Source organism: Copadichromis virginalis, linkage group LG7 (genome assembly GCF_057382275.1).
Source record: "Copadichromis virginalis isolate Kocher_CV1m ecotype Utaka linkage group LG7, C_Virginalis_male_GT1.1, whole genome shotgun sequence".
NCBI classification, from domain to species: Eukaryota; Metazoa; Chordata; class Actinopteri; order Cichliformes; family Cichlidae; genus Copadichromis; species Copadichromis virginalis.
Window position 1 is genome coordinate 17,293,917 of NC_140624.1, and position 20,147 is coordinate 17,314,063.

A 20,147-nucleotide genomic window follows, 5' to 3' on the forward strand; every position below is an offset into this window, starting at 1 on the left:
CTCGCACATGCGCATTTGGGCAACATCGATTCATATTGTGTACACTAAAACCTACAGCAATTGTCATGTTTAGACGTCACATTCCTGGTAAACCGTTCATAATGTAGTCTTCCTTTCATTATACTCATGACAAAAATCAAAACTCAAAGAAAATGAACAGGAAATCTTTCATTTGATTAATGTTTTTCTCAATGACAATATACTTTAAATTGTTAAATCTTTTTGTTGGTCATTTTTGTCACATAGTTTTAGGTTTAAGTTTAATTCTGAAATTTTAAAACAGCTTCTGTCACACCAGCTATTATTCCATTGCCTACAATGTCCTAAACCATTTTCTCACAATCCCTGCACTTGAATGATTTAGCAAGAGTACACACAACTGGGCTTAAATTTGTGACATATCACATTAGTGAGGATTAGATATTGCACAACATTTTTCTTATCAGTTGGGTTACGGTGTCTTCGCAGCAAACTGATAAATTTACATTGAAGATTACGATAAAATTCAGCAAACTGTTATGAAGACATTGTAAGCCTTTTGAAATTTCATAATCAAATGTTGAAAATATTGCACCTTTATACTAAAAAGGGGCACAGTGACAAAAAATGAACCGCCCTCTTTTAAGTGCAAATAAATTCATTTTACATAACCAGCTTTTCGATACATAAAGTGCAGATAAAAAGATCACAAAGTGCTCTTTTAAAAGCACTAAAAAGATCACAAAGTGCTCTTTTTATCTAGAAAGGTGCTATATAAATACAATTTTAAATTGTCTCATTACATGTCTTTTCCAGTATATTCTTGACTGGTTACTGGTTCTATATTATTATAATTGAGAGTGACTAAAGTGACATAAATAAATAATATTTAGTTCCATATAACAGTAGCATAAAAATGAGTGATGCCATTTGCTCTGCTGTCATTACTTGAAGAATTCTAATTGTAAAGATAAATGAATAATCCTAAAACTATGCTTTGGTAACTTATGTTATGTAATGGATGGTCTCACAATGCTGTACATGTCATGAGCTGCCCCTATTTTGCTAGCAAAGTAGGAAATAGGTGCAATAACTTATTGGCACATGTAAACATAATTAGAAATAGAGTCTATAAGGCAGAAACAGAGTGTGTACAATTTTAATAACATCATATCATGTGTTTCTTCAACACAGCTTGAACTCTCGTAGTTAAACTTTCTTGTAATTTCTTAAAGAAATTTTCAGGAACAGTTCTCGAGGATTCTTGAATGACATTATTTTTAAAAAAGGATGAACCCACACTGCTTCAATAGTGTTGATCTCTGGTGAGACCAATCCATGACTGACACTGTTGCTTTGATGTTTCATGGCACATCAAAATCTGCCAGTGCTTCTTTGTATTCATTCCATCAGTTTAGATAAAATCCCCCACACCACTGACTGAATTCCAAATCCAAACCATGTTTACAGGTGACTGTAGACACTCACTGTTGTATCTCTTTCCAGGCCTCTTCTGGACACATTAACAAAATCTGGGGTCATCACCTCATAAGACTGATTTTAAGTCCAGTTCTTGTGTACTTTGGCATATCTCATCCTTTTCTTGTTTCCATCCCTTAAGAATGGTGTTTTGCCTGCCACCCTTCCACTGAGACCATTTCTGATGTGGCTTCAATGAAAAGTAGATGAATCAGTTGAAAGACCACATGCATCTCTCAGGTCCTGTGTCAGGTCTTTGCTTGTTTTTTTCCTATTTCTTAAGGACATAACTTTCAGATACTGTCCATCTGATGTTGAAGCGTCTTGGGGCGACTGTTGTTGTGATTTGGCGCTATATAAATAAAATTGAATTGAATGTTACTAGTAGCTCTTTGAGAATCACTTTGTTGGCGCAAAACTACTATTTTTATGCCTGCCAAACGGTGTTAATCTTTTTGCAACAGGCTGCTAGTAACACAGCGTGTAAAGATAAAATTTAGGTACAAGGACTGGACGGAAAATGAATGAAAAAGCAGACATGTCCAAAGAAGACACTTTTAAAGACCTTCTGAAAGCCTGAAGAGCTATGGCTCAAGAGCAATTCTGGTAATGAAATGAGGGGTGACTCAAGATATCTGCAAAAGACTGTATAAACTAGGGGTGCAACGATACACAAAATTCACGGTTCGGTTCGGTTCGATACTTTGGTGTCACGGTTCGATATTTTTTCGATACAAAAAATGTTCATGCCTTTTTAATTTGTCATTTATTAAAATTATAAATATATATTTTAACTCAAAAGTACAGTTTTTAAATTGAATGTTGCTGAAACAAAAGTAATTAAAAAAAATAAATTATCTGATTGAGGAATCACTCATCTTTGGAAAAGAGAGTTTATTACAGAGTTCTGTTTGTACAGTTATGTTTTGTTTATGTTGCCATAGTGACGGGTGACGCCCTCTCGCTGCGACGGTGTGTCCTTCCGGGGTCAGAGGGCGCCCTGTGTGTTGTTGTTGCTGTGCTGTTGCCGCGCTGAGCAGTTAGCTAGCGGCAGTGTTCTTCTGCAGATGTCAATTGTTAGCAGAGCTGCTCTGTGCAGCGTTATGGCATAATAATTTTAAGGGAGAATAAAAAGTCGACACACATATCTCATTCCTGACGGAGGACTCTACCACTACACTTCTCCAGTCCATTCACAGAGTCGTTGCATGGTAAGACATGGATAGGAAGTGGGCGGAGCCTTTTACCGTCATTTTATTACGACGCAAAGTACAAACACCTGTGGACACACAATCCAACATCAATAAACGGCTGTGCTCCCTGGCTAGCTCACGGGAAGCAAGACCAAACGACACCTCCGTCTCCTCCTTGTCTAAGCTCGCCACATTGGTGTCAGAAGTGGGATGATGGTGGCACCCCATGTTCTGACCCGAGTGACTTTTCCCCCGCGGGTCTTGACCGGCCGGTGCGCCAAAAGACGGCACCTGGACATTTGCAGGACTTTGTGTGGGGTAATGGGGTCGTCGGGGACGACTGACCCCATAGGTGGGGGCTATGTAGCGGGTCAGGGCTGTTCGGGGTTCTGTTTGTACAGTTATGTTTTGTTTATGTTGCCATAGTGATGGGTGACGCCCTCTCGCTGCGACGGTGTGTCCTTCCGGGGTCAGAGGGCGCCCTGTGTGTTGTTGTTGCTGTGCGGTTGCCGCACTGAGCAGTTAGCTAGCGGCAGTGTTCTTCTGCAAATGTCAATAAATGGCTGTGCTCCCTGGCTAGCTCACGGGAAGCAAGACCAAACGACACCTCCGTCTCCACCTTGTCTGAGCTCGCCACAATATTAAACATATCAGGTCCCCATAAGGAGAATCATGTGCTAACGGCTGTCTAAATGACTCGAGTAAAGTTTGTAGCATGCATGCTTGTTGTTTTTGTCTGCTTCCACTTGTCTTTGCACTAGGATGATGTCGGCGTAAACGCGCAGTCATATTCGTTGTGTTCCCACTAGTGCTGTCAGCGTTAATCTCGTTGAAATGACGTTAACGCCACAACACGGCAAATCTCCGTTAACGAGCTACCCCTGATCGCCCTTGCGTGGGGCTAGACGGCCAACACGTTAACGAGCTAACTGCGCTAACACACTAGTTCCCACCCATGTAATTGAGCATTGCTGGCACATCCAACATACTGTTTTACTTTAGTCCATGACGCGCTTACCTTCAGGGTCATACCTCACATGAAAACCAAAATAATTCTAAACACCAGATCTGAATGAGGGTGGGGGAGGTTCAATTTGCCATGTTGCAAGGAGAGCTTAACTTCTGTCTCGCTAGCTTGCCCTGCGCTCTTCCTTCTGAAGATGCTGTCTGTGTTGAGCGCTCAGTGGATCTGCGTTCGACTACTCCGCCTAGGCTGCACTGTCGAGCGCAGATCCACTGAGCGCTCAACACAGACAGCATAGTCAGAAGGAAAGTTGATAAAATAAATTACAAATTTTGTATTGTTCATACATATGCGTACCGAACCGAAAGCACTGTATCGAACGGTTCAATATCGATACGAGTATCGTTGCACCCCTAGTATAAACCTTTAAGATCCATCATGAGGACTTATATAAGTGACTAAACTGTACAGTCAATTTGCAGCATTTAAAGTAAAAGTGATTTGGGTGTAAAGTATAGCGTTAACGTTGGAAAAGAATAATTTCAGCAAACATACATACAACAACAATAAACACATGAAAATAAAGATTTATTACAATGACAGAATTTGAGCAGTAAAAATTAATTTCTTGTCAATCTAATTACAATCACTTCTATTTACATAGATATATATTTAGGGTATAATCATATGAAGCCATTTGATTGACTTAGGTGCAGAACCCATTATGGGACAGTTTGAACAGTGAATTCTCCACCAATACATCATTGAGACTTTAGATTGCAGACTCCAGTCTAAGAAGATAAAGTAAACATTTCTTACCCAAGCAGGAAGTGAACATTGTTTTAACATTGCTCTGAACGTGCTCTATGGTAACTTATGAAGTGTGAAAAGAAAAAAGAAAAAAAAAAAAAAAAGCATTCTCAAACCACAAGAAATACCCACATAATTTATTTAGGAATCTGCTGGATAGACGTGTGTTCACATGTTATGACAGCAGCCGTGTCCACAGTAACTAATGGATAATTCTCTTTTTCACCAAATCTGTGCTATGGCAATCCAAGCACGACATTAGACAATTGCATTAAAAGCATAACCCAAAATTAAAGTCTAAAAATGGATTTCTGACATTGAAGCCTAAACTTTTTAAATGCATGTGGAAAAGATTCATGTGACTGTGCAAAAATAAAAATGGGTAAATCCCATCTCCACAAGAGAGCTCTAAAAACAATGTAAAAAGTAGTTACAGTAATTACAATAAAATCAATAAAAACAAAACGCACAAAACTGGTGACTCCAGATGCTGTTTACAGATTTCTGGGAGCACTGAGGTAAAACAGTTTCAGCCGAGGCAAGCACAGCCAGCAGCTTCACACAGCAGATATTAAAGCACAGCAGCCTCTTTAAAAGACGTGATCCATCTGTTAAAAAAAGAAAAAAGAAAATATTATTACAATATTTTAATATTATTAATATTGTCACTATATACAATAATAAATAGCATCTCTCTCTACAGTACTTTTGGGCAGTCTCTGGGCTGTCAGCTTTAAAAATGTAGTAAACTTTGTTTTTGTGGTAGAGTTTGAACTGCGACGTCTGTGAGGAATCAGCTTTTACAACAAATCCCAGCAGGGGCAGACTCTCCAAAGCTGCCACGTCCTGCATGAAGAAATGAAAAACAAACGTTGCAATAATTCTCTTTGTTCCAACTGCCATACTGAGCTTTTATTAATACAAGTAGAAGACTTTACCTCACTTGCTGCGTATTTGTACAGGACCTTGTCTTTAATGACGAACCATAACCTCTTCCCGTGCTTTTTAGCCACCTTGGACACCTGCAGGTACCCACTCATAGAGGAGTCGTCTGTGCTGGCCGTCACCTTTACAAAGTAAAAGCAGTCTGATGAGTTTTCTGAACATTATATGAAGCCAAGTTGGGACACTGTAAAATGTAAATATAAACAGAATGCAAATCTTCTAAATCCAAATTTTTATAACAAGAATTGAAAACATTAAATGTTTAGAAATTTTACTATTTAATGAAAAATATTAACTCATTTTAAATTTGATGGCAGCAAAACTTCTCCAAAAGTTGGAACAGGGGGAAATAAAGGCTGGAAAGAACTTTCTATAACTAATTAACCTGGATACATAAAGTCTTCAAAAGATTCAGAGATTCTGGAGAAATATATCATGCAAAGAAGAAGCCATATGTGAACATGAGCTAGAATCACTGCCATCTTCTCTGGACCAAAACTCATTTAAAATGGACTGAGGCAGGGGTGTCCAACTCCAGGCCTCGAGTGCCGGTGTCCTGCAGGTTTTAGGTGTCTTTGATCCAACACAGCTGATTCAAATGGCTAAATTACCTCCTCAACATGTCCTGAAGTTCTCCAGAGGCCTGGTAATGAACTAATCTTTTGATTCAGGTGTGTTGACCCAGGGTGATATCTAAAACCTGCAGGACACCGGCCCTTGAGGCCTGGAGTTGGGCACCCCTGCAATAAGGGGTCTTCTGGTCCTCTGGTGGGGTCCACGGAACAGTTTTCTGCTTTCCCTTAGTCCAGGGGTAGGCAACTCCAGGCCTCGAGTGCCGGTGTCCTGCAGGTTTTATGAACTTTATGAGGAGGTAATTTTAAATCAGCTGAGTTGGATCAAGAACACATCTAAAACCTGCAGGACACCAACCCTCGAGGCCTGGAGTTGGACACCCCTGCCTTATTAGCATTCAGTACAAAAGCCTGGATCTCTGATGGTTTGGGGGGGGGGGGGGGGGTCGCACAAGAGCTTATGGAATTTGCAGCTTGCATATCTGAAAAGCCGTTATTAATGCTGAGAGGTATTAAAAGCAATATATGGTCCCATACAGATGAAATCTTTTTCAGTGAAGACCTTGTATACTTCAGCAAGAAAATGCTAAACTGCATACATCAACAGTCCCCTACTGAAAACATTTCAAGCACCATAAAACAATAAATACGTTAAAGAAGACCCAGGACTGTTCAGCAGTTAGAATCCTATATCAGACAAAAATGGGACAACATCCCTCTCTTGAAAGTCCAGCAGTCCAAAATTGTTTCTATTGTTCTATTGTGAATAATAAATAAACTACTGCAGTAATAAGGTTGTAATGGAAAGTGTATACAGATGAGGGCGACATATGAACTACCTCTTTGAGGGTTGCGGGTATCAACTTCTGCTTTTTGTGGAAAGTAAACGCAGTTCTTTTTCCAAGTTGATGGGTCTGTTCGCCTTTCTGCTCCAAAAGAACTTGGAAACACTGGTCACACACTCGAGTAAACTTGTTCTTTTTATATTCGAGAGGGAATTCATTGGAGGAGCAAGATTGGCACACAACCTGTGGAAGAATAAAGCACAAGTTTTACTTTTTTTGCCCTTCCATCTCTCCCTCATTCTGGACAGTAAGCATGTTGTACAACTGATGCCTCACCTTTCCGCACGCACGGCAGTGATGTCTCCTCCACGTTTGGGTGAACTTGGAGGTGCAGACCATACACATGGAGGCCCGCTTGTCAGGGATCCATATGGGGGCTTTGGATCCCAAAGGAGCACCATCGCCAACATCAGTGCCATCCAGCTGAATATGAGTGGTACAAAAAAAAAATGAAGGCACACAGGAGTTTCAGTGGCTGCTCATACAATGTTAAATGTTGCTCACATATTGCAACAGCCGGAGATGTACTTTTTTAAGTGATCTTACCACATCTCGAGGCTTGCCAGGGGTAAAGCTGCTCGTCTTCTTGATGTGTTCACTGATCGCTGTGGAAATCGTTTCAAGCCATTCGTCCTGTTCCTCGGCCGAGCTACAGAAAGAGAAAACAGAGCATATGTAAAAAAAACAAAAAAACCCCAAAATAGATTCAAGAAAAACAAAAAAGAACATACACTAATGAAATAAAATGTAATAACAACAACAACAACAACAACAACAACACACCATCTTAAATTACAAAGGCCTCTTTCATTTCTGATCATTACCTCGCGGAGAGAATGAAAGAGCGCTCCACGCTCACGATGTTCAGCTCGTTCTGATAGGCCTCTTGACTCGGTTTGCTAACCTGTAATTATTTTCACTGTGAGCCGTGATGCCAGGATAAAGATGATCTCGTGATGTGAGAAAATGTGAAAATTGACAAACAGAATAAGAATGAGTTCTCACCTTCATTCCTCTGAGGGGCAGCGTGTTTTTGAACATGTACTGGCCTGACTGAACGGGTTTGGTGTACAGCAACATGTCGTTAAACTAAATGGAAAATGACATGAAACATTTTCATTCTGTCATGACCATCGAGTCTCAAATACACCAGTAATAAGATCATAAAAATGTGGGGAAAATATCAAACAAATGTCGAAAGACATCTGAGCACCATGGAAGCTAAATCTATTAATCAAGCCAAGTTCCTTATATCAGCTCAACAGAATGTATGACCACATGTTTTACTAGGAAGGGAACCATGAGTGGAGGCACATGACAGAAACACTGCTGTTCGATTGTGATTTGGTTATGAAAGCATAAAAGGAAATATCGACTGTACCAGGAAGAACATTCTGGGCTGCATAACTTTCCTCGACAGCTTCATCAAGATCCCCTCTTTAAGGTATATCTGGAAAAAAAAAAAAAAAAGGGGGGGGGGGAGAAATCACAAAAGTGTAAATTGGCAAAAAATATCCCTCCCCATATTTTACTTTATCACTCTTCTCACTGCCTTTTCTTTATCCAGAACTTCTTCGTGCAACATGTGAAGAAAAGTACTTTGCAGAGCTTGAAGTTCATTATTTTCTCCAATTGATGGCCTAGAGAAGGTCAATATTAGCAGCCCGCCTTAATAATCACGTGGCAGCATGGTGGCTCAGTGGTTAGCAAGAACATCCTGGACTCAGGCACACTCCCGTGTGCTGTTTTCATGGTGTCCCAGTGCTTGTGTGGGAGCTTCAGTTTCGCCCATCAATAAATAACATGCTACGTTAACGCTGCCTACGTCAGCCCAGGAAACTCTTGCAAAACATATTGTTAATCTCAACTGAGGAAACATTGCGTTCCCACTTTCTCACCAAGTGGAACAACTCAGTTAAATATGCCCAAGCATAGTCAAATAAACCAGACTCTGGTGGTTACACCTGCTTGAGTACAGTATGTATCGCCTAACGGGAAACCAGTTTAGCTGCTTCAGTTTTTCCCAGAGTCCTTCATGCTGGAAAAGCGTGATGGCTCACTGGGACATTAGAATCAGAGAGACATCATCCGTGTTAGCACAACCTTTGCTTGTCCTACATTGACATTGCCTGTGTACGTACAAAATCTTACAAAAGCTTTATGACCTCACCCGGCCAGGCTGGACAATCTCATGGTTGCCAATCAGACGGCACTGGACACGGATCAAACTCTGGAAGATATCCTGAGAAAAAAAACGAGTGGAATGTGTAAGTAACGTGTATTAGGGATTTACCATGTGATTGCTTATCATGAAATTTCTATTTTGCTCTCACCCCTTGTTTCATGAAGTCATTTGCATGACTGGCCACCTCTTTCACTATAGCAAGGGCAGCTGAATGGACACAAATTTGTAATTGTCACACACATGACATGAAATATTTCCATTCCACTAACACCATCAAGAATATTTACGGATCTGCAGGTTTAAAGAAATTAATAAAAATAAAGGTTATGTCGTTACCTTCTGTGTCTTTGTAGTCGTCTGCATCTTCAGGCAGGTTTTTTAGATAATCTAAAACAAAATAAAAACATTTAAGTTTTGCTATCAACAGTGTAACCACAACAAGTGATCAATAAGTACGCAAATGGGTGTTAAGGGCTCAGTCTCTATATCCAATTCCTGGAATGATTCAGAACTTAAATCCTGGATGAAAAGGTCTTCAGGTGTTTACGTAACGCAGCTATACAAGAGTGACGTGGGAAACATTCATCATATGTTGGCACTGACCGATTAACCAGACTCGTGAATCCACAAGCTCACTCTTGTTGAAGCTTATGTTATGTCACCAAATCTGATTCGGACCCTACTTCAAAAGCCTTATTATACAAGGAGTCAAGAAGGAGCACAAAAGATTTTCATAATAAGCACCAGAGGGCAGCATGATGCCTGAGATGAGACATCAAAGGCTGCGCCAACGTGTACAGTTTAGGAGTCCAAAACTACAACAGTGAGCTGAGTTTGTACTTAAGTTAAACTCACCTTTAAGTATTAAATAAGAAACATAAAAGATCTATTTCAATGACTCTTTATTTACAGGTTTACCTGTGAGTAGCAGCTGGTACTGAGGAATCCTCTGTACAGGTTTTAACAGGTAATGCTTCAGAGCCAAGCTGGCGCAGCGTGGACTAGCCTTAACAAAAAAAGAGAACAAAACCAAATCAACATTTAATGGTTTTTGTTTTGTTTTTGAAAAAGGGAGCAAAGACACTTACACGCAGAACAGGTTGAGCACCATTACCTCAAATTCCCGTACTACTGCGCCAAATGCTGGATTCTTCTTAGTCTGCTCATCCAGGAGAACCACATTCCTGTCAAACTCACGAATGTATGTCGAGTACATCTTCAGATAGGGCCCCTGTTTCAGGAAAATGTCTGCTACCTGGGGATTCTCGTTCCTGTAAACAAAACAGAGCGAAAAGAAAAACACTGGTCAGTTCCTCGATCCATCTATGTGATTAGGTGGGGGGGGCATACTTTGGTCCATACTTTTGTTTTATAGTATCTATTTTTTCTCCTATAGAGTAAATGAATAATCAAAAACATGTGAAAATATATATTCTTACCCAGAGCTTGAATACTTCCTTGTGGATCATGAACAGAAAAAAAAATCACCAATATTCTGAGTTTCCTCTTTACCCGACTAACCACACTTTCAACAGGCACTAACAGCACCACATAGGTATCGTGACTTGATTTAAGACCGTGGGCATTAGTATGGAGTTAAAACATAAAAACATCCCTCTTCCTCTGAAGACTATCAGTTATTACTGCATGGTTTAGCTCCCAATCGGCAACAAGAGCACATGTAAAGCTCTCAGTAAAAAAAATAAATAAATAAAAAACTTTGTTATACCATTTAGCTATTCTTTGTCTCAGTTCGGAGAGGAGGTTTTGGTTGAGTTCGTAGAGCTGTGGGAGGGAGTACAGTATCTGGTTTAGAAGACGGTCCTCAATCACAGGCTTCCCACTCTGGCGAGAGGCTTTAGACACTGCATCACGGAAGTCCTGTTGATAGACAGATAAAAAGTCAGATGGACACAGCTTAAGTGCATTCTTAAAAGACAATTAAATTCTGTTTTATTTGCATAGTGCTAAATCACAACAGCTGCCTAAAGGCACTTTATGTTGCAAAGTAAAGACCCTACAATAACACAGAGAAAACCCCAAAAATAAAATGACCCCATATGAGGAAGCACTTGGTGGCAGTGGGAAAGAAAAACTCCCTTTTAACTGGAAAACTCCGGCAGAACCAGGCTCAGGGAGAGGCGGCCATCCTCTGTGACCGGTTAGGGGTTAAAGGGGCAAGACAGGACAAAAGACGCACTGTCATTCTTATAAAATAAAATCAGGACCAAAGAAATAATAAATACAGAGCAGCAAACACTGAGGGTACCATTTATGGTTCGCTTTCTGGTGGTTTATAGCGACACATGGCAAATAAAACTGCCAACAGACCATGTACCCAGCAGAGAGCTCCTGTGGTTAACGTGCGATTTCCTCCTACTTAAAAAAAAAAAAAAAAAAAAACAGCTGACAGTGTAGGAGGCGGCTCACATGGTGAAGGATGTAGCAGAAAAAAAAATTAAAAGCATATACGTTTCACGAGACTACGCTGCAGACAGTCAGCGGTAACAAACGTGTGACGTTTGTTGAGAAAAAGGCCAGTTTGGTTATCTTGTTTCCATTATAACACATGGGTTAGACAAACAAAGCAGCTAAATCAAAGTAGCTTTTATTGTCTGCATTTAGATCCCGAAAACGAGAGCATCTAAGAATATGCATTACCAGATAAATCAGATAGAATACACATGCTGTGGTGAGTGCTGATGTCCGTTTGAGTACCTGACAGAGCTGGGTAAAATAGAAAGCCACTTCAACATTGCTTTGAACTTCATCTGATCTGTTCTTCACAAATGTGCAATCCACGGAGACTCGAGCGCTTCCCGTGTATGCTATACAGTCATAGATGGGAGTCGTCACTCAAGGCTACTACATCTTACGTACCAGCCCTGATCAAATTTCCTCACACTTAACACTGCAATTCCTGAATTTATCACATCTCCTCTTCCTGAGCAGATATGAAGAACTGTCAAGAAAAAGCGACTCAACAAACAAACAGAAGCAGATGTGGAGATTCTCGTAGAGATAGGGAGTGCTTTACTTCACCAATCTAAGAGTGGGTTGGCAAAGACTTGGTTAGACTGGTTGGACGACACATAAAAAATATTGTTCTTCCCTTCTTGTCGCACAGCAAACACTGCAGGGGAAGTACAGCATAGGAATCAGATCATTTTTTTGGCAGCGGTTAAAACAACGCGACTGTGTATCATTCAGAGCAAGTATAGTGTTACAATAAGAACCTTTTATTGCCAGAAGGACGGAGAAAAGTCTATTCTGCCCTTCTATGAGGATCAAATCAAACACATATGGAGAATGTGGGCTCCGACACTAGACCAGCACTGGCTCAAATATATACCCACAGCTCTTTTCATGGCAAACACAGTGGTTGCTTTTGTTTAAAAGGTGACATGTGGAAGTACTCACAACATGAAGCAGCTTCAGGACGTCAACAAACCTGGAAAAACAAAATACAGTTATAATGGTTACGCAATCGCTGCCTCCATACAACAATACATCATCATGTTTTGTGAGGTTTTGACATATATGTGTGTCTACCCATTACAATGAAGGTGAATGGAAATTGTTTTGTTTTTTTCCAGTCAGGCGATTATACACAGATTCTGCAAGACTCTACCATCTGTTGGGTGCAAGTGGACCAGTGTGTCAAACATATGGCCCAGGGGCCAGAATCAGCCTGACAAAGATTCCAGTCAGGCCCGCTGGAAGGCTTTGCAAAATGAGAAGGAGTTCATAGATTTTGATCATTTAACTGTACTTTCACGTTTTACAGCTTTCCCTATGGAGAAAGACCTCCCCCACTGCCATTCATACTACACCAAAGTAGGTTTTTTTTTTATTTTTTTTTTTTATATAGCACATTTAATGACAACAGCAACGCTGACCAAAGTGCTGTACAGAAATCCAAAATAACTAGTACCAAGTAACTTTTATTATTAGCACCAAGTACCTCTCATACTGTATTAAAAGCCAGTGGATACAAATGTATTTTTAGATGAGATTTAAATTGATTGACAGTAGGAGCCTGTCTGATGTGTTGGGGTAGATTATTCCACAGTTTAGGTGCTACGACCCAAACGCTCGATCGCCTCTGTGAACCAGCCTAGACCTTGGTATGGCTAAAAGCAAAAGATCATTTGTTCTAAGAGATCTAGAGGGCACATAAGGCTGCAAGAGGTCAGACAAATACCCAGGAGCCTGTCCATTCATAGCTTTATAATCAACAATAACATTTTAAAATCAGTTCTGAAGTGAAAAGAGAGCCAGTGGAAAGAGGCAAGCACCGGGAAATACGTTCACATCTTTTAGTTTGCATCAGAAGGCGAGCTGCAGCATTCGGGACCAACTGCAGTCTTGCAAGGCAGGTCCGACTAATTCCAACATATAATATAGTTAAACAATACAAGACACACACCAGATGATCTGGATGATGAGCTACTAGAACTTTTTCTTTAATATTTCATGTAGAAAAACTGAGATGTACTGTTGAATTTGCACTTCTTAACAATTAAATGTTTAGTTAAATGGCTTTTTCTCCAGTCTTTTCCCCCCAGTGTGTAAGTTAATGTTGCAAACACCAAGAGAAACTTTTAATCTACAAAAACCCACAACAAACCTGAGAGACAGACATCCCAAAATCTGGGCAAAATTATCCTAGACTATGTGCACACGTGGAGTTCAAGAAATGCAAATGAGGGAAAAAAAGGACACTCACACACTCTCAGAGGTCATAATTTCTTGTGCAATGTTGAATATCTTGTTTTTCTTCTTTTCACTCGCCGTCTGATGAAGACAATCAATAAAAACAGTACAGTTTGAATAAAACAGTACAGTAAATGTAGCACACACACTGCTCGCAGCAGACGTACAAGATGCAATAATAATATATTAATCTATTAGAAACAGCATGAGGATGATGCTATAAATGTTTTTGTTTTTCTTGTTAAAGGAAGGCGTGTTCTCCCCTGCAGGACTATTTTGCCTGCATCCTTGAAATTCCTGCAATGAGCAAACCCTGTCAGGATCTAACAGCTTCTGCTCCTCACCGTTTTCTCCTCTGGCTGCTCAGGGTCACCTTTACTTGAGTCAGAGCTGCTGTCATTCTCGCCTTCGTCTTCTGAGGTGGTCTGGATAAAGTCATCATCAAACGGCACCTCAAGAACAATGTCTTTTTCAAAGGAGCTTCTGTAAAAAAAAAAAAGTCAGAAACACGTGTTAGTCAAAGAGCAAAACAGGGACCGACAAACACAAACAGGGCAGGTAGTCTTGACACACAACTATCTGAAGGCATTTATTCTGCATTTGAAAGGCGCTGACACACCTTTAAAATACACATGGCGAACGAGCGAGGGGAAGGGAATTTCAGAAGAATGAGGAAGATTTCTGATATAAAAAAAAAAAACTCTCCTCAGCATTTAATCCCAAGAATTTCTTATATGGGAGCATTTATTATTAAAAGTCATAGAAATGCACACAGGAAAGGGAGGACTTGACACCTTTAAATGTTAAATCTAATTATCAATACAATCACAAGCCTACTCCTACTGCATCTTTTTACATCTGCTCACAGAACTCAGAAATAAGGCACCATCATCGTCAGCAGTTTTAACAGGACTTCACATGAACAGCTAACAGGAAATTGTGCCAAAGATGCGCCGCATGTCTAAAATGCCACAATTCCCAGAGGATTCTCAGAAGGCACCTCCCTGAACAAAACTTACAAAGAAAGAAAGCAGACAAAGCTAAGGGTCTGTGCCCCCTTTACAACCGCTGTAGTACTTCGCAGTGAGCGGTCTCTGCTATGAGCCAACGTGTTTCCAACATGTGAGTGTTTGAACCAAAGCGCTGCGACATGCTTAGCTGTTGGAGGCAGCGTGTACAGTTACACAAACTGTAATCCTGTTATCCAGCTGACTTCTGCAAAACTGCTCATTCAAAACCAGACATGTGAAATTCTTTGCCTACTAACAGGATTACTACAAAGATTACTTCAGGGAATATACACACAGGAAAAAAATAAATAAATTAAAAACTGGAGCCAATGAAGACGCAAACTCAGAAACATTTAAAAAAAACAAAACAGAAAAGAATAAAAAAGGGTCAGTTCAACAAAAGTGCAAAAAAGTAAAAACGGATCTATTTAGCACTGATCTGCTTCTTATGATGAATGTATGTAGATCTGCAGAAACGGCGCAATATCTAACAGTGCAAACACAAATCTGTACATAAACAGATTTAATGCACAAATCTGTGATATTTTCTCAGCTGAATTTGTTCATAATCTGCAAACAAAGTTAGAACATGTTCAGGAACAAATAATAGAAAGCACATCTTAAAACTTTACTACAACTACCACTAATAATGTTGATGATCAAAAATATTTCACCCATCCGTTTTCCACTGATTCAATTTAGGATTGAAGGTGGAGGGGAGACGGCAATTGTTTGGACAAGTCACTAAAATATTGCAAGAAAGCCATTTACAGTCACATTCACATCTATGGCCAGTTTAGAATCACTAAATAGCCTAAGATCATGTCTTTGGACTCTGGCAGGAAGGCGGAGTACCTGGAGAGGAAATGCAAACTCCACACAGAAAGAGCGGCCAGCCCGTGGATCAAACACAGGAGCTGCTTGTTATGAGATGACAGTGCTGTCCAGCACAACACCGTGCCACGGTAACACTTTCATTAGCCATTATTTACAGTTTTCCAAAATGACAGAAACAAAATAAAACACTAATAGAATTAAATTAATGACAGAGGACAATAATTAGATTAAATGTTAAGAAAATGGGAGCAAGAGTAGACAGTGACTCAACATATAGTAGTTTAACAAACCAATACAAAGACCAAACAAAACTCGTCCTTCACACATGACACATTTGGAACAAATGTTCCAGTTACTATGATTATTTAAGTATATCTTATCCTGGTCAGGTACTTCTTCTCAATGAATGATAAGATGATGGTTGGCAATGTCGCGTGCATGCTGGAGGATGTTTTTCGTTTTGTTTTTCCAGTAAGTGTAGTGCCTTTTTTTATTTTTTTAATCTTGAGCTGATAGATCGCACGTTCCTTCCTTCATTTTGTTCTGGTCTGTTCATGCAAAGTCTTTTCTATGTTTATTGTTTGACTGATTTTTAAACCCTAGTCTCCAGGAAAATACTAATCATCAGCTCTATTATCTGAAACAGTTTTGAAAGGTGTTGCTGTTTTTGTGGCTTCCTCCTCTGACACTACTGTTTCCATTTCTTCACCCCTTATTTATTTAGTACTAACTTAATGCATCACCATCATCACTTTCTTCATTACATCTTAGTGTTGATCATGGCATGCAGATTGCAGATTATTCTAAGTCACTACAGAACAAAACTGGCCAGTGGACACGCTTCATGAATCTGACGGGAATTTTGTGAGAAGCATAAGCACGTCACCACCCGCACATTTGTGAACAAAGGCCAGAAACTCCTTTTGTTCCCCTAATGCACACATCACTAACAGTTTTATAAACATATATACTTTTTAGCATTAGGTAGTTATAGTTGGGATTGTAGGTTTTTGGTTTGAAAACAAACAAATCTAACTATTCAGTAAAAGGACTAGATGTTGTAGTCCCTGATAATGGACTGATAACGGATAATCATTGTAAAATGAAAAATAAAGTCTTATATTGAGTTCTGATGAAAGGTTTCCTCTTTAAGCAGCAGATTTTTAATTCTATCACCTCCACTCTATTGAACTGAGCCTTTAAGAAGAGAAACAGGTGTCGTTTTAGCGTCTTCCTAACACCAGATAACCGCAGAGCTGCAAACACAAAGACACTGTGAAAGCGCTTCTTAAACCACAGAAATGTGGATTGCATTGATCTAGTATGTATTCTTCCCTTCTAGGCTAAAGATTGTCTCTGCCTGTAATAATAACAACATGTTTATACTTTAAATTTGTGTAGTTTAAGTCAGTGTGTCAAGGCTATGCAAGCACACCATACCTGTCAAACTACCCTGACAGGAATTAGAAAAACAAACAATGCGAAGGCCCTCTGCGCTCTTCCTTTTCGCCCTCTGTCATCAGAAACATATTTTGCAGATGAATGGTTGTTTAAAAGAAATTTCAGGACACAATGAAGAACGTGCTGTTAAAAATAAATCAGGTTTAGAGGTAGTCGAGTACATCAGGTCTACCTGTCACAGAGTGCTGGTGTCTGTTGGTGGTCTTTCTCCAGGGACATATATGGATCCTGCTCCTCATAAATGCCCTCATTATCATACACCGAGCTCTCCGAGGAGTCAGGGTGTAAGTATAAGCCCTGTGGGTCAGTGTAAACTGAGCTCTGCCATGGTTTAGGCTGTGAGTAGGGGTCCTGAGGATATGGCCCTGAATTTTCCACATTGGCGAAGTCTGATATCTCCTCATACACAGGGCTGTCCTCAAATGGGACAACTTCTCCTTCATTTTCTCCGTCCACATTTTGCTCAAACTCAGTAAATGGAGCGGAGAATTTACGTTCGGGATAGTTCTGCCATAGGCCTTCGTCGTTGTCAACACTTAGTTCATTATCATCGGGAGTGTAGTCTGGGAACTGGTCTTCTTTTTCCGTCTGCCTGGGTAACCTACTCTTTGATAATTTCAAGGGTTGTTTCCGGAAAGAAATTGTCTTCTGTACTTTTTTAGAGCGAATGATGTCAGCGCCGGAGAAGGACTTGGCTTTGCTCACACTGGAGCGAGAATGCCTATTAACTTCAGCTGCTGGATGGTTACCGCTTGATTTGTCAGTGGAAGGCAGAGGCGGCTCCTTCTTTTTCCCGTGTCCTTCAAACTCCCTTGCTGCTCTCTCCTCAGATGATCCCTTATTCTGATTCAGCAGCTTCTTTCTTTGGGGCTTCTTTGGAGGTACTTTACCCATCCCAGTTTTCTCCACTGTGGCAACAGGCTGGCTGAGGGCCTGCTGACTATGCAAAATGCCACAAGCTTCCTCCTCATCACCCTTTGCTTTCCTCTGAATCTTTTTATTATTCTTTTTAGCGGAGAAATCCATCTCATAAGTGCCACGGCCCCAATCGAGATGTTCCCCTTTCACGTCCTTTGGAATTGCCTGAGGAGCCGAGCTCAGTACTTTTTCGAGCTCAGACAGAAAAGGTTTTTTCTTGGGTGGAGCAGCTGGAGGGGGACAAGTTTTCACTGACGGAAAAGCTGGCAGTTTCTTTTCACTTTCAGGTGCACTGACAGACAGTGATGATGTGCCCTTCCTGTCTGGTGACACCGCCACATTTTTGGTGTTTATTTCTCTGCCATCTTGGCTTACAGACTCTTCCTTCCCCTTCTCCCCCTTTTCCTTATGGTCCTGAACAGCTTGCCTGGGTTTCTGTGGTACAGGGATAGGACTGGGCTTCCTAGGGGGAGCTGGGATTAGTTTGGGTCGTGGCACACTGAGAGCATCTTCCTCTGGTACTTGTCCAGGTACACCGTCAAGAATTCCATCATTTGCCTCATCACCCCGCGTTCTGTGAGGAGAAGTCGGCCGAAAAGCCACCTTAGGACGGGAAATATTAGTATTTACAGTGACATTTTGGTAAATAGCATGTTCGTCTTGAACAGACTGATAGTGAGTATGGGTGGGAGAGGCGTTCGTTGTTCTGAAGTATTCATTGTTTATTTTCTCTCTGCTATGATTGCGGGTGCCTTGAGAATTGACGCACGTGCAGTTGTCACTGCTGCACAGACAAATAGGAACAACGTAATCCCAGTCAGGCCTTTTGCTCTCGTGCGGCAGTCCATTTTGGGAAGCAAGGCGACCTACAGTCTGGGGGGTATCCGACGCAGATGTCTGACGTGGGCTCGTCCAGACAGGTTGCCTCTCTTCCACAGGAGTGTTGAATTTAGAGGGGCAGGGTTTGGGGGCTAGCGCCGGTTTCACCTTCATCTGCGTGCCAGGAGATGGTTGCGAGAGGCCACCTTTTCTAGGGATCAAAGGAGATTGCCGTGGACTTTCGTAGTAAGGCAGCTTTGGTTTAGGGGCCACAGGTGGCTTATGCATGCCTGGGAATAGAGAAATGAAATATATGAAGTTGGGACTTGAGGTAAAGTTATTTCCTCTGAGGGAAAACAACATCTAAATGACTGTAACCCTGACTATAATGTAATGACTGTGTTTTCTTTCACTGCTGATCCTAACCTTGGTATACATCATAAACAACCTCTCCAAGGGTTCAAATATCACATGATTTATGTTTGCCCCTCTATGTAGCAGCACATTACTCCAACTAATAGCTCGCGTCAACACGCAAAAGTGGGGGATTAGCAGGTGGGAGATGAAGAGTGGGAGAAGCAGTAAAAGGCAAGCCTGTTGACAAGCAGGGTTTTCAAGGCGTTGTTTTCAAATATTTCCCTGTTCAACAAGACACAGTTTGAACTGCTGACTGCGAACAAAATCAATACAAAACTCGAGATAATCAAATGTAACTTCATTTAGAGCTATGCTGTTTAAATGACTACCGAGCAGGCTAAACCTAAACAGGTGAGATTTATACTGTGTAGGAATAGAAAGAAAAAACATGCTGAACTACAGTATAGAAGTACATCTCTGAGCATTTACTATTTCCCGATTAGCCATTATAAGCTCACCGTGTTCACGTATAAACCAGAAAAGTCATCGAACGGGGAACTTACCTGAGTTCATCATCGCTCCACTCACTTCGCTTCTGTTTTTCTTTCTTTATTGTTTTCCGGTCCTTATATTAAAAATAAATAAATAAATCAGTGAAGACAAAAGTCCTTCATATCCGGATAAAGTTCAGATCGTCGATTCATAATGTGTCAAATAATCGACATTTTCTTTGATTTTAACCCGAGCGGCACACGTGATTCCGCCGCAAACAAGTTCTTCTCTCTGGCGCACCGGCTGTTGATGTTCTGCGATATGTAGCCAGCCAATAGCCGCGCGCTTCCTTTTTGTTTCCGAGGACGATCCACTAGAGGCCCCCCAGGAGCCACAGACGGCCAGAGTCAATCTTTGCATCCAAATCTTCCACAAATTGGCATTATTATGAGTTGTCACACTGTAAAATCTCTTCTCCACGCGGAAACAATAAACACTGACTTGTAGTAAGATTTAACGCTGGCTCATGACTGCTCAGGAATTTTGCAAGGTGCCATGCACGCAT

The 20,147-nt window shown here is 40.8% G+C and overlaps 1 protein-coding gene across 2 annotated transcripts; it reads right to left on the minus strand.

The window, feature by feature from the left end:
• Positions 1–4,186: 4,186 nt before the first annotated feature.
• LOC146704825 (FYVE, RhoGEF and PH domain-containing protein 6-like) lies at positions 4,187–20,109 on the minus strand. Of its 2 annotated transcripts, XM_085462233.1 has the most exons (20): positions 19,654–20,109; positions 17,169–19,023; positions 14,033–14,171; positions 13,702–13,769; positions 12,393–12,423; positions 10,702–10,853; positions 10,087–10,243; positions 9,891–9,978; positions 9,309–9,359; positions 9,121–9,179; positions 8,958–9,029; positions 8,169–8,237; positions 7,793–7,876; positions 7,612–7,691; positions 7,334–7,436; positions 7,064–7,210; positions 6,782–6,970; positions 5,364–5,492; positions 5,132–5,271; positions 4,932–5,033 (listed from the first exon to the last, which is right to left on the minus strand). In XM_085462233.1, exons 1-20 carry the CDS (start codon positions 19,664–19,666, stop codon positions 4,997–4,999), a joined length of 3,663 nt encoding a protein of 1,220 aa, XP_085318359.1. In that variant the 5' UTR covers positions 19,667–20,109; the 3' UTR covers positions 4,932–4,996. The 2 variants fall into 2 exon arrangements, with proteins under 2 accessions (XP_085318358.1, XP_085318359.1); XM_085462232.1 differs by having other exon boundaries at positions 4,187–5,271.
• Between the last annotated feature and the right edge of the window lie 38 nt (positions 20,110–20,147).

What these genes read in the sequence shown, in the direction of transcription:
- LOC146704825 (XM_085462232.1), bottom strand. An exon ending in CAGTAGTACGGGAATTTGAG is followed by an intron (nt 9,979 to 10,086) that starts GTAATGGTGCTC and finishes TTTTTTGTTAAG; the next exon opens with GCTAGTCCACGCTGCGCCAG. An exon ending in CTGGCAAGCCTCGAGATGTG is followed by an intron (nt 7,211 to 7,333) that starts GTAAGATCACTT and finishes ACTCATATTCAG; the next exon opens with CTGGATGGCACTGATGTTGG.